Here is a 21,624-nt window from a genome sequence, read left to right as displayed (position 1 = left end):
AACATAAATGTTTTGAGTTGTTCTTGTGATTTTAAGAGTATTCAAGTCTTCTCTTAAAGAGAAGAGACAGATTCTTCTAAGAAAGGTAGCATCTAAAGGTCTTAGGATCCAGAAATCTTTTCCAGCAGATCAGTGACTAATTACAGGATGGATTTTCAATGAGACTGTCACGAGACTAGGTGAGAGGACATAGATTATGTCCACCATATATCAGATACTTAGCAAATGTGGGAGTTCTTCCCCTCCTTTCCACAACTCCTGATAAGGCTAATCTTTTCTGCATTGCAATTTCCAGAATTCTTCATTTTGAGGCAAAAATGTGGTCCTTTGTGTTAAAGATATATAGGAATTCCAGCCACCACATGAAATGGACTGGGGAGAAGTTTAGAGTCTACACTAGCTAGGATCTTAGGAGCATGTTGAAATGGCATGAGCCATAGTGAACATCACTTTGCCCATCAAACAGCCAAGGAGGGGGGAATAAAATCAAGACAAGAAGCAGCTAGAGATGGAACTCACTGCTGTGTTTCTGGAAGAAACAACAGAGAGTGATGACTAAGAGCACAGAACCAAAGGCTAAACACCTGGATTTGATCTCCAACTTTGCTACTTCTAGGTTGGTCATCTTGTGTAAGCTGTCAAATGTTTCTTAGCTTTGATTTCCTTATCTGTAAACTGGGAACTCTTTTTTTTTTTTTTTTTTTTTTTTGCGGTACGCAGGCCTCTCACTGTTGTGGCCTCTCCGTTGCGGAGCACAGGCTCCGGACGCGCAGGCTCAGTGGCCATGGCTCACGGGTCCAGCCGCTCCACGGCATGTGGGATCTTCCCGGACCGGGGCACGAACCCGTGTCCCCTGCATCGGCAGGTGGACTCCCAACCACTGCGCCACCAGGGAAGCCCCCTTATCACTTTTTAAAAATATATTTACATTCTATAGACTACATTTGTCTCAGAATACCACCTAAATGAAATAAAATTGCTCACTATGAAAAGACCCATTGGCTGTGCAAATTATTTAATTAAATAATGTGCACGTTGGAAGCTGTGTTTATTAATGATGTTAAAGCTGGACACACCTGCATTTACTAAATTAACCAACACTCCTACAACACTTCATATCTTCCAGGCACTTCTGACAACTTTTATAAGCTTAATTCATGTTACCCCCATACCAATGCTATAAAATGAGTTCCCAGGTCTTCCCTGGTGGCGCAGTGGTTGAGAGTCTGCCTGCCGATGCAGGGGACACGGGTTCGTGCCCCGGTCCAGGAGGATCCCACATGCCGTGGAGCGGCTGGGCCTGTGAGCCATGGCCACTGAGCCTGCGCATCCGGAGCCTGTGCTATGCAACAGGAGAGGCCACAGCAGTGAGAGGCCCATGTATCACACACACAAAAAAAAATGTGACAAGGTGTGTGTCTCATGGTGAGCAAATTATTCCTAGGAAGAAAATGCTGGAGATTTTATAGAGCAAAGTTTTCTAGTAAAATTAACCTAACAACCACAAGGGTAGATTGCAAAGTTTAAGGCATCATGTCAGAATCATTCTGTCCAGGGTGGAAGGTAAATATGCAATCATGTACATTCTATTTGGCTCAAATTCTGCTAAGAGCAAGGAATCTCTTGTCAAATGGGCAGGGTAGCTAATCTCTTGCATTTCCTCTGGAAGAATGTCTAATTATAATTGATCCATGATCCCTCACCTCGATTTGGTTCTAATCCAAAGCAATATTATTTAAAAACCGATCACAGAGGTTTACATGGAAAATAACCACTGACATATTGTAAGTGTAAGGCAATTACTGAAGGAAATGGCCCATAAAATTGAGAATTATCTTTCATATGCCCCTCTTTAATCTCCTTGTATCAGGTACTGATGATTCTTTCTTGCAAATGTGTCACATATCCTCAAATTCTCTTCATCTTCATTGCCGTGTCCTAGTCATGATGGGTAGACAGGGTGTGCGGTGAAGTTCCTCCGTCCATCTGGTTTCAGCACCGCAGGGTGGACAGCTCCATGCACTTTGCCAGGGCACCACACCAAGAACAGGAGTCTCTCTTTGCTGTCTCAGGGCCTTCTCTAAAGTAACAAACACTCACCTTCATGGGTGCAACCAGTGAGGGGTGGGCGTCGGGATAAATGCCCTGCCTCTCCCTCCTCCAATCCTATTGGACAACTCTAAGGTGTGCTCTATGTCTGTGCTTCTCAAACATCAGAGGGTGTCAGAATCACCTGAAGAGTTGATTAAAACCCAAGTTGCTGAACCCTGTCCCTAAAAGTTTTGACCCAGTAGGTCTGAGGCAGGATCCAAGACACTGCCTTTTCTGATAAGCTCTCAGGTGACGCTGAGGCTGCAGATCCAGAGATTACCTTTGAGAACAACTGTTCTGTGTGATGCCTTGGAAGGTTCCCAGAAGGAATGAGCCCCAGTTGCCCACAGCAGCAACTAGCTCATTAAAGCAACTTTTAATGATTTTTCCCCTCCTTTCCTAATCTCATTTCCCTTCATTTTTCACTCTGGGATCCAGGAATTACATCTCAAATAAGTGATCTACAGCCAGTCCTATACCTCACACTCTGCTTTCAGGGGGACTTAACCTGAGACAGGGCTAAAACTGGCTCTTATCTGGATTTATGAAACAGCTTCCTAACTAGTCTACCTGCTACCTACTGGCCCACTCGAATGCATTCTGCACACAGTGGCCTGAAAGATCCTTCTAAGAGAGAAATCACATGATGTGACTTTCCTGCTTAAAATCATCAGTGCCTTCGCATTGTCCCTTGACACAACTGAAACCCTTACGATATTTTGAAGGCTCTTTATGACTTGGGTCCTTGCACTCCAGCTTCATCTCTTGACATTTCCTTTTGTAAGCTTTGCTCCAGTCTATCTATTCTCCAGCTCCCCCTGGGTCTTCACATAGGCTTCTGTATTTCTTTGTTTAACAAATTATCAGTTAGTAGTATTTACATCTCAGCTCAAATTTCACTTAGTGTGGGACACCTTTTCTGATGCTGTGGACAAGACTGAGTGCCTCCACAGAATCCCGCGTTATCATGTCGTAGCCTTTACCACACGTTTGGTGTTGCTGGTTTAAATGCCCATCTCCCACAGCTGGCTGCACACCTGGGAGAACAAGAACCATGCCTTTCTTGCAGACCATCGCACCCCAGCACATGACACAGTGCTGGAACATAGAAAGTATTCTGCAAATATCTGTGGAATGGACAAATCAATAAATGGATATTATTGTTCCAGTTTTAAAGACTAGGAAACAGACCCTATCCAAAGTAGCATGGCTCAGTTAATAACTCAGATCAGAGTGACCTCAATGTACAAGGTCTTTGAGGAGTATGGGTCTAGAAGCACCATCTAACAGAAGAAAGCACAGAGCACTGCAGGAGGATTTTGGCCAACGAGATACAGAACTGGAGGTGGAAGGATGCAGAGGTGTCGGCACTGTCATGATTTTGGCCAAAACTTATGATAGGACCTAAAGACTGAAGACTCTGTATTGTCTCGGTTATAATTCCTCAAAGTTGCTGGTTTCCTTTTTTTTTTTTTTAACTATATTTTGGTTTCCTTTTATTTGCAGAACACTTTATTTGTGGTGAACATATCCATCAATATAGTTGGCTTTCCAACAGAGAGACTTTTCCAGTGGTGATGAGGGTGATTAAAGAAATAGAAGGGATGGGTTCAACCAAATAATTATGTCGCATCCCCAAAAGGCAATGCAGGCCACTGTTGCCATACATTTCTATGAATCATAATTGCATGCACATGCAATACTCCTGTCCCCCTAAAAAGAGTCACATGAGATGTATATGTTCTAAAATACCCAAATCCTGTCATGGGACCCATGTAGCCTGACACTATCTGAAGTCTTGAAGGGATTCCTTTGAGAGAGTTGCCTGCTTCATGATGCTTAAGATGAGGGTTGTTTAAAATACGTGATCTTTGGCTTTGGTCTGTTTATTAAAGGGAAGAATTATTTTTGCTGTTTTTAAGGGAGGAATAGGACAGGTAAATAATAGGACAGGAATTTTTCAGTGTTAGGTGCAGTCCAGTGTTTTATGTTTGGAACTCATGGCCTCTAAGTAGCTGTATATTTCCAAAGAAGGGATGTAGGTTTCACTATCTGTCAACAGGGACAGGGATTCAGTTTTATTGAAGGTAAACCGGAAGCTACTTGGTGGTGGCAGCGGAAGATGGGGGTCCTGTGTAGATAAATATTGCCATTCTCTGCTGTATGGCATTTAGTCAAGATAGTAATTGATCAAAGTCTAGGTAAGAGTTAATTTATGACACTGGAAGCTAACCTCCAGTGGCTTCCTGTCATACCCAGAATAGATAACCGCCCCCCACTTCTCTCCTACTGAACAGTGAGCACATTGGCCTCTTGCTGTACTTTGAACCCACAAAACCCACTCCTGACTCAGGGTCTTTGTACCTGTTTGTCTCTCTGCCTGTAACTCGCTTCCTACAGAGAGACCTGTGACTCACTCCCTCACTTTGGTCAAGTCTCTTTTCAAAAATCTCTTCAGAAAGGCTTACCCTGTGCATCTGAAAATTCCATTCCCTTATCACTGTCAATCCTCCTATCAAGCTTTACTTTTCATACCACAGGTAGACACCTGACATCATTTGTGTGTTCATTGCCTCTCTCCTGCTCTGAAAAATGTAAGTTTTTTTTTAACTTTTTACTTTATATTGGAGTATAGTTGATTAACACTGTTGTGTTAGTTTCACGTGTACAGCAAAGTGATTCAGTTACACATATACATATGTATCTACTGGTTTTCAAATTCTTTTCCCATTTAGGTTGTTACTAAGTTTTATGGGGCAGGGACTTGCTCTCTGTGTGTTGATCACCATGGTATCCCCAGCATTCACAGCATCTATTATAAAATAGGTGCTTGACAAGTATTTGTTCGAAAAATGAATGGATGAATGAAGCAAAATGATAGCATGACTATAGTATCATAAATTGGGTCCACAAACAGCAACTAGATAGTGGCCTTGTATAAGTTTTCTTTTTCCTGCCAAATAAAGGTCAAGTAAGGGCTTTTTAGATAATGTGTTTGTTTCACTGTGTGCCAGCTCACCATTAAAAGCCAGAAACAACAGACCCGTCATAAGATATAAAGAAGTGTAAGAAAACTGACCTTTGGAATCGCAGATAGGAAATCACAGTGCTGGTAGCTTTCCTCGCAGTAGTGCTGAGCCAATAATAGAACCAAAGGGCAGGCGTGTTTTGCCATTAAGTTCAGTCCTTTCCCTCAAAATGGCTTCATCTATGCCAAGGTCACCCAATTGAGTGTGACATTAGGGTGATCATCCTTCCACTGCCAGTGTAAGTCATGAGGCACGTGCATAAGTGCCAAGGGTTTTTTCTTTTAACTTCTTATGATAACAGCAAATTTATTTTAAATTAAGTCTTCATAAATCTTCCCAGTGACCCAAACTATAAAAATGTGCTTCGCTTTACAATGGCCCAAAGTCCTATGACTCTGGTGTAAGGAATAACCAGGAACTGGGTTCCCAAATTCCATTTCAATCCTACCCTTTTATCCTATACCTCAGCCTTAATGTCTCAGGTATCACCTCTACCTTCCACACACAATTTATCCCCCACTGCTTCAGCTTCTGCAAAAATATATTGCACTATTACCTTTTTGACTGTATTCCCTAGGCCACCATTCTAATTAATTGCCTGATACTTGGGATTACCCCCAGCCTCTTCTATGTAATGTGTCCTCAATCATGTACCAAAGTCATGCAGATGTGAGTGGAAGGAAGGGAGAAACAGAAGAAGAGCCGGAAAGGGAGTTACCACCTGCTGGCTTATTATGTGCCAGGTGCTGTGATAAATGCATTCTTTTTTTTAACCCTCAGAAAACCTCTAGTAACAATTCTCCCATTTTAGGAATAAGAAAATTGGGGTAAAAATAGCTTAAGGAATTTACTCAAGATCACACAGCTAATAGGTGTCCAAATTGTGATAGGGATGGAAGGAAAAAGAGAGGCGAGGGGAGCAGGGATGGGGTCTGGGGGGTCAGTTGACAGGCCAAGGGGTCTTCCCTGGGTTCCCTTATCTGTAGAGACACAGCCCACTGACTGCTACCAGACTGGTCTCCCACCCCCAAAGGCAATCAGTTCCAGGACTTCTGAGGTTCCCCATCACTTCCTACATCAATCATGTATTTGTTCAAGGCAACAAGCAGGCGGGCTAACTATGATAATGGCACAACAGCAGCTCTGCTTACAATAGCCAGGACATGGAGGCAACCTTAGTGTCCATCACATATGAATGGATAAAGAAGATGTGGCACATATATACAGTGGAATATTACTCAGCCATAAAAAGAAACAAAATTGAGTTATTTGTAGTGAGGTGGATGGACCTAGAGTCTGTCATACAGAGTGAAGTAAGTCAGAAAGAGAAAAACAAATACCGTATGCTAACACATATATATGGAATCTAAGAAAGAAAAACTGTCATGAAGAACCTAGGGGTAGGATGGGAATAAAGACACAGACTTACTAGAGAATGGACTTGAGGATATGGGGAGGGGGAAGGGTAAGCTGGGACAAAGTGAGAGAGTGGCATGGACATATATACACTACCAAACGTAAAATAGATAGCTAGTGGGAAGCAGCCGCATAACACAGGGAGATCAGCTCGGTGCTTTGTGACCACCTAGAGGGGTGGGATAGGGAGGGTGGGAGGGAGGGAGATGCAAGAGGGAAGAGATATGGGAACATATGTATATGTATAACTGATTCATTTTGTTGTAAAGCAGAAACTAACACACCATTGTAAAGCAATTAGACTCCAATAAAGATGTTAAAAATAAATAAATAAATAAATAATGGCACAGCCTCTGTGTCTTAACTGGTGCTGTTTATCCCTCACTGACCTCAGAAAACATGTCTGAATGCCTCTGTCCTCCTTCCACTCATTCATTAAATGAAGAGAAACTGGAGAGCCCTGCTACTATCTGGGTGCTAAGGACATAGCAATTGTTACCTGATTCAATTCTCTCAGCAATTCCAAGAGCTAAGTCTCATTATTTCCATTTTACAGATGACTCAGAGAAACTCAATCATGTTTCCAAAGTCATATAGAAAATGAACAAGCAAAAATGTGGACCTTGGTTTACTTACTGAAAGTTCCAGTGTTGTTGCTGTACTTTTTAAAATTAATTTATTTACTTTTGGTTGTGTTGGGTCTTCACTGCTGCCTGCAGGCTTCTCATTGAGGTGGCTTCTCTTGCCATGGAGCACGGGCTCTAGATGCGTGGGCTCAGTAGTTGTGGCACACAGGTTTAGTTGCTCCACGGCATGTGGGATCTTCCCAGACCAGGGATTGAACCCGTGTCCCCTGCACTGGCAGACGGATTCTCAACAACTGTGCCATCAGGGAAGCCCTGTTGCTATATTTTTTATTTTCTTTCTAGACTTTACTTATACATCAAGGCTGATGGCGCTCACTCCTTCCACGAAGTCTATCAAATGGCACTGACCTCTCCCTTATCAGAGGTCGTTTTGCTCTTGTCATTAGCAGTCTGTCACTTGGAGATGTTCCAACCACCCTCACTGAGACAAGGCAACTTCAAGGTCTCTGAACTCCTTATTCTATTTCCACTTTTCCCAAGCTACATCTCAGGCCGAAAACTTTAAAGCCCCTAAGAGGAAAACATTCTCTAATTTGAGTTAAAGATTTAAATAAAAATCCATATAATTATTCTCTAACATGGCTTGCTATTTTTAAGTGGGTTTTGTTTCTCCAACTATATCTTCGCATATTTTTCATGAATCAAAGGACAGATTATGTTCCAAAGTTAGTGAGTCTACAGTGTGCAGTATGGAACACTCTTCATTCCAAATGGCAATAATAAATAAGATTCTTCATTTTACCAAAAAAGATCTATTTAGCTTATCCAGAATGTGATCTAGCTGAAGTGGTGATAAAATTCCACCTCTTGACCATTCAAACTAAAATTTGAAATTCTGAGAGCAGCTGCCTGATCTCTAGCTATACAAGAAGAGAGGCTGTCACCCACGGCAGGCATTAGTCATGCAGGGAGAAAGTGCCCTGCTCCAATCATTGTGTACTAAGGGCAGAGGGGAAACAGATGAGTTGGTGAAATGTTCTACATCTGGAGCGACTCCCCAACCCAACACCCAGCACAGTCCTTGGCCAGAATTCTTGCACGTCTGTCCTCAAGGCTTCTCAAATATTGCCCTCACACATTTCCCTCACACAACTGGCCATTAAATCCTGCCAAGCATCTTCTGTTTTGCCCATCCTATGACCACCTTAGCTCCAGCCATCATCACTTCTCATGGGGACTACAAAGACCTCCCCTTCAGGCGTCCTACCTAGACTCATTTTATTCCAATGCATGACTCGTCCTGCCATGAACCATATGATTTTTCTGCTTTAAAACTCTGCATAAATTTCCATGGCCTCCAGACCTCTTTCATAGGACAGAAAGCCTTCAAGATGTGGACCAGACTTAGCTCTCAAGTCTCACCCTTCTTCATTTTGCCATTTTGCACACCATTCCCCCAGACACAGATGTATCTGCCCTGTCAAGCCCTCCTGCCATTGCAAGTAACAGACCTTCTTCCAGGAACACGATGTCTTCCTTCCTCTCCTCTTAACTACTTGCTATATTTTCCAATCCTTCAGGATTTTTCCCTCCCTTCTGGAATCTGCCTTATTCCCACTGGAGCAGGAGTTCTCAATGGGAGGAAATGAGCTTTCATCATCCCAGTGACTCTACCCCAAGGACTGGCAGTTAGGAGTATGTGCTAAGTCCTTTGTTGCTTCATGATGCAATAAGGGAAAGATGAAGCAATGAAGGACAGAGCAAATGCAGTCATTTGGGAGTGGGTGTAAAAGTTTATGTCTATCCATTGATATTTGGAAGACATAAATCTTAGTGATTTTTTTGTTTTCTTTTGCAGACAAGTAAGACACAAGAAAATACTGAACTCATGGGACTGTTAAGTTTTTGAAAAAAGCAAGTAAAATAATGATTGCTACAGACAAGGACTTTAAAATAGAGGAAGCTTCACTAGAGAGTTAAGGTTATCTTGTAACCCTTATCTAATTAATTCATTTTAGCCATTGCCATTCCAACTGTAATTAAAAGAAGAGTAGGCCCAGAGAAAGCTGCCTTGACTTTATTAAGGTTTATTTAAAGGTGATTATTTTCTGAAATCAGCATGATGATCTATTATGGTATCTATGCAACATGAGCTCAAGAATTGGCCCAGGTTTAAATTTTAATTCAATGAATCATAAACCCATCTCCATTGTAGCATGGGCTAAGGAAAGTTGTGTACCTTATGTGCCTTATATATTCCATTAAATAGAATTAACAAAGAGATATGTTTACTAAAAGTCATGTTGAAGTTAGAATATTTTCCATATGTGTTATAAAATATGATACAGCCCGTGAGGAAGGAGTGCGAATAAGAGCTCTAACTTTAAATCATTGAGCCTTAATGCCAGAAGGGAAACTACTCTTTATTGAGGCCAGCCACTAACCTGTGACACCTATTTCATGCAATGTCTTTCAAAATATCATTCGGTTTTTGATGTCTCCTCCATTGTCAGGAAAGTTAATATTTTGTGAAGGAAATTATTTCATTTTTGAAGAATTTTGAATATTAGAAAAATTTACATTTAAATTTTTAACAAATTGAGGTGCAATTTATATACAGCAATATTCACAGGTTTTAAATGTACAGTTTGATAGATTATGCAAAAATCTGTAAAATCGACACCCTATGATGTGCTATGGCATGGTTCTTTCTTTGTGCTTATTTTACTTGAGCTTCATTAATCATTTTGACCAGTAGATTTATATTTTTCACCACATTTGAAGATTTTCAAGTCATTACTATTCAGATCTATGCTTTTCCTGCCCTTCTTTCTGAGGCTCTAATTATATTTATACTGGACTCCTTGACATTACTTCAAGCTCACTGAGGCATTGTTTGCCATTTTAAGTCTTTTCTCTCTCTAAAAAATTTGGATATTTTTCTCATGCCCTCTTTTCAAGTTCAGTTATCCTTTGTTCTGCAGTATCCAAGATCCCACTTAATATATCTAATTAATTTCTCATTTCAGATATTGTGCTTTTCAGATCTAGAATTTCCTTTTGGTTCTTTTTAAAAAATGTTTTATACTTCTCTTCTTGCATTCCCTATGTATTCACTCATTGCACACATCTTTTCATTTGAATTTTTGAAAATGCTTATTATAGCTACTTTAAAACCCTGTCTGCTAATTCTAACATCTGTATGCCCATTAGGCTGCTTCTTTTCTTTTCTTTTTTTTCCTTTTATATATGGCTCACATTTTCCTATTTCTTCTCATAGCCAGTAATTATGTGCAAGGCATTGCAGATATGCTATGATATTGAGAGTCTGGATTTTGTTGTCTTCCTTTTAAGAACACTGAATGTTATTCTTGCAAACAGTCGATTTACCAGTGAAGAAATTTAATCCTGTCAAGGCTACCTGTAGGCTTTTTATTAGGGCTGGTCTAGAGTAGCCCTTATCCCAGGGCTAGATTAGGCCTCTCTTAGTGTGTGGCCTCTTCTGAGATTTTAACTGAATTCCCTGTGTGTTCTCTACTCTGGCTAATCAGAACTCCAATGTTTCTCAGGACTGTGTGACTGCTGGAAGCTTTATTCATCTCACATACTCCTGGAAGTTGTTCTCTGCTAGATTTCATAGGGTCTCGCCCTATGCATGTGAAGTGTAGTATTAAGCTAAAGACCCAAAGGGAGCCCTATACAGATTTTTAGAAATCTTTCTTTGAACAGCTCCCCACTCTCTAGTACTCTGACCTGCAATATCCAGCACCTCAATGGTTCTAATGGTTCTTTGTTTTTCTTCACCATAAAAATCATCATTATCTATTTGGGTTCTGCATCCGTCTATCATGGTTTGGAAAGTGCACCAAGAAAAAATATGGGGTGAATTTGGGGCTTAACTCATATATTTCTCTCCTCTCTAGGACCACAGCCCTGTGCTGCCTGTTTTGTATTTGGAAAATGGTTACTTTATAAAGTTTTGTCCAGTTTTATAATTGTTGATGGTAGGAGGATAAATCCACTGCATGTTACTCTCTGATGACCCCATTTGATGAATTTTATATTTATCTTTTAAGTTACTTGACTCAAAATCTGTCTCACTGAAATTTCCAACCATTTCTGTTGGTTCTACTTTCTGGAGCCCCACCAAGATTATTATTACACTGGTTTGTACATATTCCACTGGTTCAAAGAACCCAATTAACTAAGTCAAGAACTTGGATCCTGTAATTATCTCTTTCTCCAGCCACATACTTTTTTCCTCTCTATTGGCTCATTCCCATCAGCATGTAAGCTTCCCTTGTCCCATGTCCACCTCACCTCCTGTCATACCAACATTCCTGAAAATACAAAAATAGTTGTATTTTCCTGAGTTCCCACACATTCATCTCCCTTTCTTTGTTCAAGCTCCCCTAATCAGGGATTCACTGCAGCCACGCTACTCTACAAGGTAACAAACAATATCCATCTTCCTAAAACCCAATGAGCAATTGTTGGTTCTCCTCTTTTTCTACTTTCAGTGGATTTGATATACTTTATCACCTATCTTTCTTGATTATTTCCTATTTTGCTTTCAGGACCCCACAGTCCACTGGATTTCCTCCTATTTCACTGACTGCTCCTTCTTCCTGCCTCCTTTGCTGATTCCTCCTCTTATTCTGGAACCTTAAATTTTGGAATGCCTTGAGTCTAGACCTTCTTGTTTCTCCCACATCATTCTTTCCCTTGTGACAACTGCTATTCCTTGTATCTTCTCCACTTCTGTAGAAGACACTTTCATTTACCTTATTAGGCAAAATATGTACTTCATTTAACAATTCCTCTTTCTCTCTCTTTGCAACATTCACTATATATACATGCTTTGTTTGATTCGTCTCCAAAACATATTGCAAATTTGTCTGCTTCTCATTACCTTGACTGTGACCACCTTGCCTCAAGGCACTTTTTATCTTGCCTCGACTTCTGAAATAGCTTCTTACCTACTTGCTTTCTGGACCAATCCATTCTTTCCACAGCTGCTAGTGTTATGATTAAAAACATAAATCAGGCCATGCCACTAGCCTAGTTAAAGTCACCAATGGCCCCTCTTTGCATTTAGATAAAAAACTCCAGACTTCTAAAATAGCTGCATATTCAAATTACCCAGGGTGCTTGGACTTAAACTTGGCTGCCTATTAGAATCAACTCAGGGATTTTACAAATTCCTGGTGCCTGGGTCCCACGTCCAATGATGGTTATTTAATTGGACTTCAACCTGGACATCAGGAATTTTTTAAAGCTCCCCACATAATTTTAATGTGTGACACAATTCAAGAACCACTAACAGGTGATTTTGAATTGAAAAAAAAAAAAAGGATAATGCCCCAGAGATCTGGGAGATGGATATACTCCCAGAGATAATGATTTAGTTGGGCTTAGTTAGGACCAGAAAATGGTCATCAGTGTTTTCTTAAATCTCCCAGGAGATTTTATGGTGAAGCCTGGATTGTGACCGCTGCCCCCGCACATTACCTTGTCCTTGACTATTTCTCCAGCTACTGACCTGCTTGTGAAGCACATTTCCTTTCTCGGGGCTATATCACCTAACTAGTGACTTAATGTTAATTTCACAGAACCTTATTTAACATATTTAGAAAACAACCACACGGAGATACTAATCAGATTGTGATCCACTACATTATTCTGATTGGCTAGGCTCAATTCCAGGTCATCTGACCTTTGCCTTGGTCAAAAAAGTCTGGTTGCAGTTCCTGTGAAGGCAAGTGGTTCACAGAACACTCATGTACATTTTTATGTAGCATTTCTGTTCTCTGACCTGGATCCTTCAGAGCAGATTATATCGGAGACAGGCTAATGTACTCACTGCTTTGCCCTTCACAAATGATAGTAAGAGTCAGTTCTCCTTATAAGAAAACACTTGGGAAGCAGTACTAGATTGGCTCCCATTTTTATACATCTTCAAAAATGGGAAAAATCATTTCATGTATCCCAATTTTATTAGCATAAGGCCATTTGTACCTATGTTTTGTATCTAACTGAAGGTAGATTTTCTTACTCACTCAGGGAAAATCTTTTTCACAGATACAAAGTTGGTGCCTTCATATGAATTCTAAGTATGCTCCACTTTATTTTGTTGGCAAGTAGACAGAATGAGCATTACTCTTCAACAAGAAAGGAAGGAGAGGGGTCATGTGGACAAGTTGTAAGGACTGAGGAAGGACATGGGAACCTATTGCTCAAGAAAGAGTCTGCTTACATCTATTGACTGTCTGGCAGGTAATGGAAATCATCCCCTCCTGACAATTACAGTGAGAGCCCTGTGTTCAAGGACTTTAAAATGCAAACAATCAACATTAATGTAAATCTTTAATTTCATACAGTTACTTTTGCAATGTGGATGAATATTCTACTGGTAGATGAACACCTACAACTCTAGGAGAACCATAAAATCACAGAACATCCATGCTCAACAGACACTGGAGAACACTAGCTCCTCATTTTGAAGACGGCAAGTGTGAACCTTGATGGGAATTTGCTGACTTGCAAAGAGATTTGAAATAAGACTGTTGCTTACATTTTAGGTGCATTGAGAGCCCTGGCAAAGTTTTCTACAAGTTAAACCATCTTATTTTAGTTTTTTTCATAAATATTGTCACACTTTGCTTAATTTAGTAAATGTTTCAATACCCTTCCAAGATAGACATTTAATGCTCAACAGAAGGGAGGAACAAAGAAAACCACATTTCTAAAACTAAAATAAAAAAATATAAAAAGCTACTATTTTTTGACTTCAGAGAAACTGTGACATATGGCTTTGGCAAATATTTTTAAAAGCCATCAATCTAGATGATAATATAAAAAGTGCTATATAAAATAAATACAACACAGCATGAGCTCATGGATTTTGGGCCTCACAAGTCACTGGGTTAATGCAGGGAAGCCTTATTTCAAGAATTAAATCCCCCCCCCCCAAAAAAAAAAAGAATTAAATCCCATGGTCGCCACATCTCATTCACACATTTCTTCTCTGCTAATTTTCTGAAACTTCACATTTTAGGTAAATACACCTTGGCCTGGAGTTTAGGGGAGTTCATAGTTGGCTTCTACAGCTGTGTGTGTGTGTGTGTGTGTGTGTGTGTGTGTTTGAATGGAATGACAGGGAATTCTTATGAATTCTGGTTATGTTGAATCTGACTGCATAGGTGCCATGCATCCTAAGTGTCTCCTCACCTCTCACAATTAGTTGGCTTTGGTGCTCCACAGCTGCTGCCTCATTGCGGGCTATGCAGGTGTAATTCCCATTGTGCATCAGGGAGAGGTTGGAAATCCTTAAGGAGCTCGTGAAGTCAATGTTGTCAATGGTCACCCCGAGGCTCGCTGGGATTGGCCGGCCGTCCTTCTGCCAGGTGATGGTGATGGGTAGGTCCCCTGAGACCACAACACACGGGATGAAGACCCGCTGTCCAATGGAGAATCTTGGAAACTCAAAAGGTTGGATAAAAGGCGGAACTGAAAGAAAAGAAAAGAAAAAGTAAGAGAGGAAAGATGATAATGAACTGTGTAGATACTCTATATTTTTTTCTTTAACCCTTTTGCATGACATTGAAAGAGTAATACAAATCACTGCTATAGCATAAAAGTATATGAACTGGTAGAAGATTTGAAATTGTGCTCTTTTGTTATTTGAATTTTCTCATTGTTCTAAATGAAAAGCATGGCTTGATTTGTACTTCAGCAAATATGCTTCATCACATTTATTTTGATAAATTTTTTAAAAATTCAATAATCATTTTTAAAGGAAACATTTCAGATTCTGCACTTTTCAGTGTAAATGCTATGAAAGAGGGACCTGGGTTTGGTTTTCTCTTGGAAGCTTTTAAAAATAATGTGTACAAGAGATTTATTTCCTGCTTTGCTAATATTAGGAGTACAATTACTGTTCCCTCTTCAATCCATTCCACATCTTGTTAATACTTTAACCCTATTGAAGAAGCAGAGATTCCAGTTTAATTGTTAACATTTTTTAATACCTAACATCCAACTAATAGCAAATGTTAATTTAAAAGATTTGTGTTAGGATAATTGCATCATTACTCTGCACCCCTCAATTTTACACATTCCTTGTGCACGACCTTAAGTTATGAACTGGTCTGTGGCCAGTTTTCTGAGTTGTGGAGATGTGTTGCTACTGAAGATAAGGTTATATAGTCTTCAGCTTGGTCAGCCTTGGACACAGCGAAGCTCAGTCTGGAATGTTCTTTTTTGATTTAATTTCCCTAATAAATTCTTATTCATCCTTCTTATTCCCTAATAAATTCTTATTCATCCTTCTTACTAGTCATGGGCTAGTTATCAATATCCTCTTCCTATCAGCCTTTTGGGGTAGTTATTCATAGATTATTAAGATTATTAAGCCAATAATAACCTAATATAAACCAGTTATTATATTAGGTGATTTTACAAAATGAAGTTATTAAACAGCAGGATGTCTGCAAAGTTTATTCTTTAAATCAGTCGTAGTCTCCTTTCAATTATCAACTCAGGGGAGACAAAAGGGATCCAGCTGAGAAACATCTGAACGGAAATCATTCATTCATTCACTCAAGAAGTGCTTACTGAGCACCTGGTACGTGCTCAATACTGCACTGTGTGTGCTGGTCAAACAGCAATGAACATGATATACCATCTGTACCCAGTGGAGCTTTCATTCGTAGTCATAGGCAGTGGATGTCAACAAAGTATAGCAGTGGTTTTTCTGTAAGTTAATATTATTATTACTACTCCTGTACGCTTTCAAAAGAAGGTGGAAGTTAGAATTGCAAGTTAGTCATTAGCAAAGTTGCAAATTAGTCAGAGTTAGTAAGCAGGTGACTCATGTTAGGTTTTATGAGAGAAACAAACAAACAAGCAAGCAAGGAAACAGATAGCTGAAAGTACAGACAAGCATATTCAATGTCAAAACTGCTGTGGATCCTCAATGTAAAGTTAGAACTTTGGGTCTGCAACAAGTCGATCTGACGCTAAGAGAAAAAGATCTCAGGATGAGGTTCTACCTGGTGCTTATAACCAATGAGTTAGTGATATTTTAGAAATGTGGATAGTATGAATTTTGTTTGTTTTCTTTTTAAATTCTGATCACTCTGTAGCTAATTCTTGCCTCTGTTCTTGAAAAGGAGAGCCCTTTCTCTATCCTGTAACTTTTTTCTGCTATAAGAAGACATTCTTATGCTTAGTAAATATTGACAGCTTACACCCTGCATAGATCAAGTTGGATTACACTGTGTTTGTTCACAGTTGTTTGTCATTAGGCAGGGAAAGTGCCAAGTTGTAGCAAAAGTGCTTGTATTTCTCTAAATCTTGCCCCAAGTGTTATGAATGTTTACCCCATATCAAGTATTAACACTTAATAAGTTGACATTTTAAAAATAAAAAGTAACTATGTTTCTTCTTCTTTGGTTTACCTACACACAGAAACCTAATTTTGAGTCTACTCAGACCAGCCTAAGCACCCATTGTTGGCTTGGTGCTTTTTATCTGAATTGCAGATCATTTTTCTAAGATAAGAACTTTGGAGCCAGACTACCTGGGTTTAAGTTCAGCTGTGCTACTAACTAAAGTCGTGAGCACCCCTACGTGCCTCAGTTTCCTCATTTGTAAAACGAGGGGGGCTGCTGTGAGCAGTGAATGAGCACAGGGGTCACAGACTTTCACATGCACCTGAATTGGTTTCTTAGCACTGATTCTATTTCATAAGCCTTTAATATGAGGAAAAAAAACAGAACGGTTAAACGAAACATTAGTGGGCAAGGGAAAGGACTCCATTTCCCTTATTAGTTACAATACGGACAAGAAATATATAAGGACTTACTTTCTAATCTCCAGATCAAGAATGAAAAATAAGGGCTTCCCTTGTGGGTCAGTGGTTAGCAATCTGCCTGCCAATGCAGGGGACATGGGTTGAAGCCCTGGTCCGGGAAGATCCCACATGCCACGGAGCAACTAAGCCCGTGTGCCACAACTGCTGAGCCTGTGCTCTAGAGCCCGCGAGCCACAACTACTGAGCCCACGTGCCACAACTACTGAAGCCTGTGCACCTAGAGCCCGTGCTCCACAACAAGAGAAGCCACCACAATGAGAAGCCCGTGCACCGCAAGGAAGAGTAGCCCCTGCTCGCTGCAACTAGAGAAAAGCCCACGAGCAGCAACGAAGACCCATCGCAGCCAAAAATAAAGATAAATAAATTTTTTAAAAAAGAAAGAAAGATAAGATGTAGCACCTCTGACCTATCTATTTAATAAGAAAACAATATGGGCTGTAGGCCGTGAATAATTATTAAATACAAGAGTGTCTTTTTATAGCAGAAGAAAGTTATAGGACAGAGAAAGGGCATATGCATATTATTTCTGAAGAACAGAGGCAAGAAGTAGCTACAGGTGAATCAATTTTTAAAAATTCATGCTTTCCATAATTCTAAAATATATGTAATTCACTGGTTTATAGAACTGTAAGAAGTATAATTATAGTTAAAGAAGTAAATTTCAAAACGTTTAGGTATAAAGTGACACCGCTGGAAATGAAGATTCCAAACCAGTAAAAACAAAGGTCAGAAAGTCCAGGCACTAACCCTCACTCACGTCACTCAAAGGATAATCCCTCTCTCTGAACATAGTATTTTAAACTTCTGCGGCACCCTTATTATCTCCTTTCTTGCTCTAAACCAGACGCTGAGAATTCAGACATACTGATGAGGGCTCAGTAAGAAGCCACAATTGGTAAGGTAAAGGTGGGGAGAAACGAAGCATAAACTACAAAGAGTAGATACAATGCCACACACACAGCACCTGGGGACATTTTTTGCTGGGGCACACTGTTCATAATAGCCAGCTTTTCTGCAATTAATACAATAGCATAGTGCATAATTAAGACTCTGACTCATAAGTTGTTGTTAATATATTACAGGGGAAAACGATAATAGTTAAAATATTTTAAAAGGTATTTATAAACAGAAACTATCCAAGATAGTTAAAATAAAATTTTCATGATGAAAGGAAGAATTTAGTTAGAGGGAAAAGTCATTTTCCCAGAATAATGTCAAATCATGTTTGTAACTTCTTATTTTGCCTGCCACATTACATTGGGATGCACTTTATTTTTTTAACACAAACTAAAAGACCCGTGTGTCATGTCACTTCTTACTACACGTGTTGCCTCCCTTGCTTCAGCCACGAAACACAAGTCTGCTGTACAAAATGCTTAAAAATATTTTAAGGGGTCCAGAATCTTATATTTTACATGTATAAGATATAAAATTAGAGGCAAAAAGTAAACCAAGTGATTCCAAAACACTTGTAATGATTTTGGTGAAGCCAAATCACCTGTTTGAGGCGCATTGCTTATTGTGTCTGAGTCATTATGTCACCTTTTAAGGTAAATTCTCTGAATCTTACTGACAGTAAAACCTTGTAACAATACAGGAGCAGAAATTCTGAATGCGACCTGCGGCAGGTTTCCACGTAACCGTCCTTCATAACGTACATAAATATCTGCTAAATGTCACTTCCTACCAGGCTTGTGTATTTTATTCTACATCATGCTGGGGGTTCCTTTCTCTGAGGCAGTGCAGAGCCCTTGAATACTGTCAAATGTTAGTTTAGATTCTTATTCTTTCTAAACCCTTAACAAGAACATTAAATGAGGCTAATACATTTCTGTGTCTTGTCCCTCAAAAATTAACTAACTGGATATTCTTTTTCACAGGGGACAAAACAAGTTTTACTTTCCCCCTCACCCAGAGTGGAGTATGACATACTGAAAAAACATAGTTGTGTGTTGGCCAGTCTTGAGTAGTTAGCAGTGTTATCTTGATCCAGTTATTTTTTAACTCTATGATTCCATTTCTTCATGTGTAACATGGTGACAGTGACACAATTCATGAGTGTCAGGAGAAGGCTTTATGTAACATGCCAGCCCCAGAGCCCAGGTGGTACCTAGAAGTAGCTCAGTTTAGCATCCTTCTACCTTTCCTCTTCTTAACTCTTTTTTTTTTCTTTTGTCCCAAGGCCCATAATTCACTGGGAAGATCAAATACATTGCATGCATGTTGAGACATATAAGGCTCTAGTTCCATTGCCATATAGAATTCCATCAATTCCAACATTTCATCATTTCACGTCCACTGGTAATTTAACTCTGTGAGTCTCCATACAAAAGTCTCAGGTTGACAGCTTTTGGTATCAGGCTGCTCAGGGAGCCTGCCTCAGGCCAAAGTATTCTGAGTCAAGGCTGTGGTTATTTTCATCTTTCTAGCTCCTCTTCTCCATTCTGTTTAACAAGCCCTTTCTTCCCATCCTTTAAGACATTTTCTTTTTATAACATCTTACATGTTTCATAAAGTCTCCAAAAATTGCATCTCCTAATCCTGCCCATTGTGGGAATGCAAATCTCATGGCTGATCTCTGAGAGTTCAGTCCCAATTACACACCCATTTTAGAATCCGTATGCCCATCAGGGATGCCTAGAACCTGCGTAGGCTCAGGGCTCTGTACTGTCCATCCAAATACAAGCTGTGGCTCAAAAACCGTGAGGCTGGTGAACACGTGTGACTTGTGGGTCGAGCACATCGCTTAATGGACTGTCTACCCGTAGAATTGGTTCTTTGTCCAATTCTGCCACTTTACAGTATGCTTTAGAGTACAGAATTGTAGATTACGGCCCCATGTGATATAGTCCTCCATTCTGTTCACACACCACAATTAAAATCTTTCTCCATCCACCCCAAGAGCCTGTTGTTCAAGATTTTATAATAAAATATATGACACGTGAATATAGTGATCTATGTATGAGGCTGTTTCCTAAGTAGAGTGACCCAGGAAGCAGAAGATATATCGAGTTTATCTTTTTTACTTCCCACAACTAGTGGAATAAATGGTGCCTTGTACATCTTAACTGCATAATAGTTTTTGAAAATACCTTTTAAGAGGTGATGATGAACATGTGTCTACATTTTGCACATTAGACAATCCTGAAGTTATGAATACGAAGAGAGATACATCCAGGACATAACAATGATGAGATGGTGAGATGGGAAGGATAAAAGGTGAGGCTGCTATTCAGCCTGAGTAGTCTTGGGGCCCATGAAGTTTATGACGTGACTGAATGAGCAGACTAAGCAATTCCCAAGTGGTTGGGCACTAAATCTGGAAACTGAGAGGCATGTATACTTCTATCTTGTTCTCAATCGTATCATCTAATAAATCACTAAATCCCTCAAGATTTCCTGGTCTAAATCTCTTTTGAATCAGGACCTTTCTATGCATTCCGACTTCCACTGCCAAGAGTCCTCTCTTATCTCTCACCTGTACCAAAATAATAATTATTTTATTCTCCCTGAAATGCATTTCCCACATATCCATCACCAAAGTGTTCTGAAATGCAAAACCCGCCTGAAAACCTCCAAGTGTTCCTAGAGTATAATTTCCAAGATCCTTTACCCTCTAAGATTGTCTAATATACCTACTTCTATACCTATCACTCTTTACTCTTTTTGCATTCATGTTCTCACAACGACAAGTATTTTCCGTGCACACATATTACATGCCACATGTCCTAGGGGCCCAGGACTTCTAACTAGTGGACCCGCTGAGCCACCCCTCCCCCTGCTGTTAGGGCAAGCTGGGGAGATAAAGTCAAGACCTGGCCTTGGTTATTCAGGTACGGCCACCGGTGCCAACTCTGAACCACTGCGTCAGCTTGTTCCCCTGAGCTGAGCGACTTCTGCCAGAGCTGCTTCTGGCTCACCACGAATTGGGCTGCCGGTCCTTGGCCTGTACCTGCTGAAGTGAGAAGGGCATGACCAGAGCCCTCCAGAGCTTCAGGAGGGTACAAAGCACAAGTAAGAAGGGCATTGCTGGGAGCCGGCAGGTGCTAAATAAACAGAGGCTTAAGCATGTGCACATAAATGTGGGCTTCTCTGCAAGCCCTTCTTGACCTTGCTCTCTAAGCTCCCTTGGGGTTGAATATGAACTGATATTAACTGACACCCAAACACTGACCCAGAAATAAAAGGCGGGAGTGAGCCAGCAGGGTGCTCTCTGGTGCTGCTGCTGGGTGGGAAAGGCAGAGAAGGAGCGAGTCATTGCCTCTCCCGTGTGGTAGGACGGCATTCAGGGTCCACCTCTAAAAATTCCCTTAGGGAGCTGTATCCTGGGCATATTTTCAACAACCCAAGCCATATAAAACGTAAAAAAATTAAATAGGTTTTCTTTAGCCAGAGATTGAAATGACCACACTTAAATTTCTGTGGCTGAGTTATTTAAGTAGGCGGTTTGGGTGCATTTAGGGAAATTCACTCCCGTGAATTATTTAAGCCGTGCTCAGGTAAGGAGAAGAATCCCTGTTTGGCTTAGAACTCTTTAAGACAGGTGTCATAGCAGAAACGTAAATTGGAGTTTCCGAGATTACTCAGCTCTGGCTACATTCTCAGTGATAAACATTCTCCTTCA

The 21,624-nt window shown here is 40.3% G+C and overlaps 1 protein-coding gene across 6 annotated transcripts in view; it reads right to left on the bottom strand.

Moving 5' to 3' along the window:
• DSCAM (DS cell adhesion molecule) overlaps nt 1-21,624 on the bottom strand; it is a 752,061-nt gene that overhangs the window by 276,433 nt on the left and 454,004 nt on the right. For all 6 annotated transcript variants that reach the window (XM_030835449.2, XM_060297784.1, XM_060297782.1 and 3 more), the window contains exon 9: nt 14,354-14,632. In XM_030835449.2, the coding sequence (XP_030691309.1) occupies nt 14,354-14,632 (279 nt within the window). The remainder of the gene's footprint in view (nt 1-14,353; nt 14,633-21,624) is intronic.

This window comes from Globicephala melas, chromosome 4 (genome assembly GCF_963455315.2).
Source record: "Globicephala melas chromosome 4, mGloMel1.2, whole genome shotgun sequence".
NCBI lineage: Eukaryota > Metazoa > Chordata > Mammalia > Artiodactyla > Delphinidae > Globicephala > Globicephala melas.
This window is presented reverse-complemented; position numbering and strand designations above follow the sequence as displayed.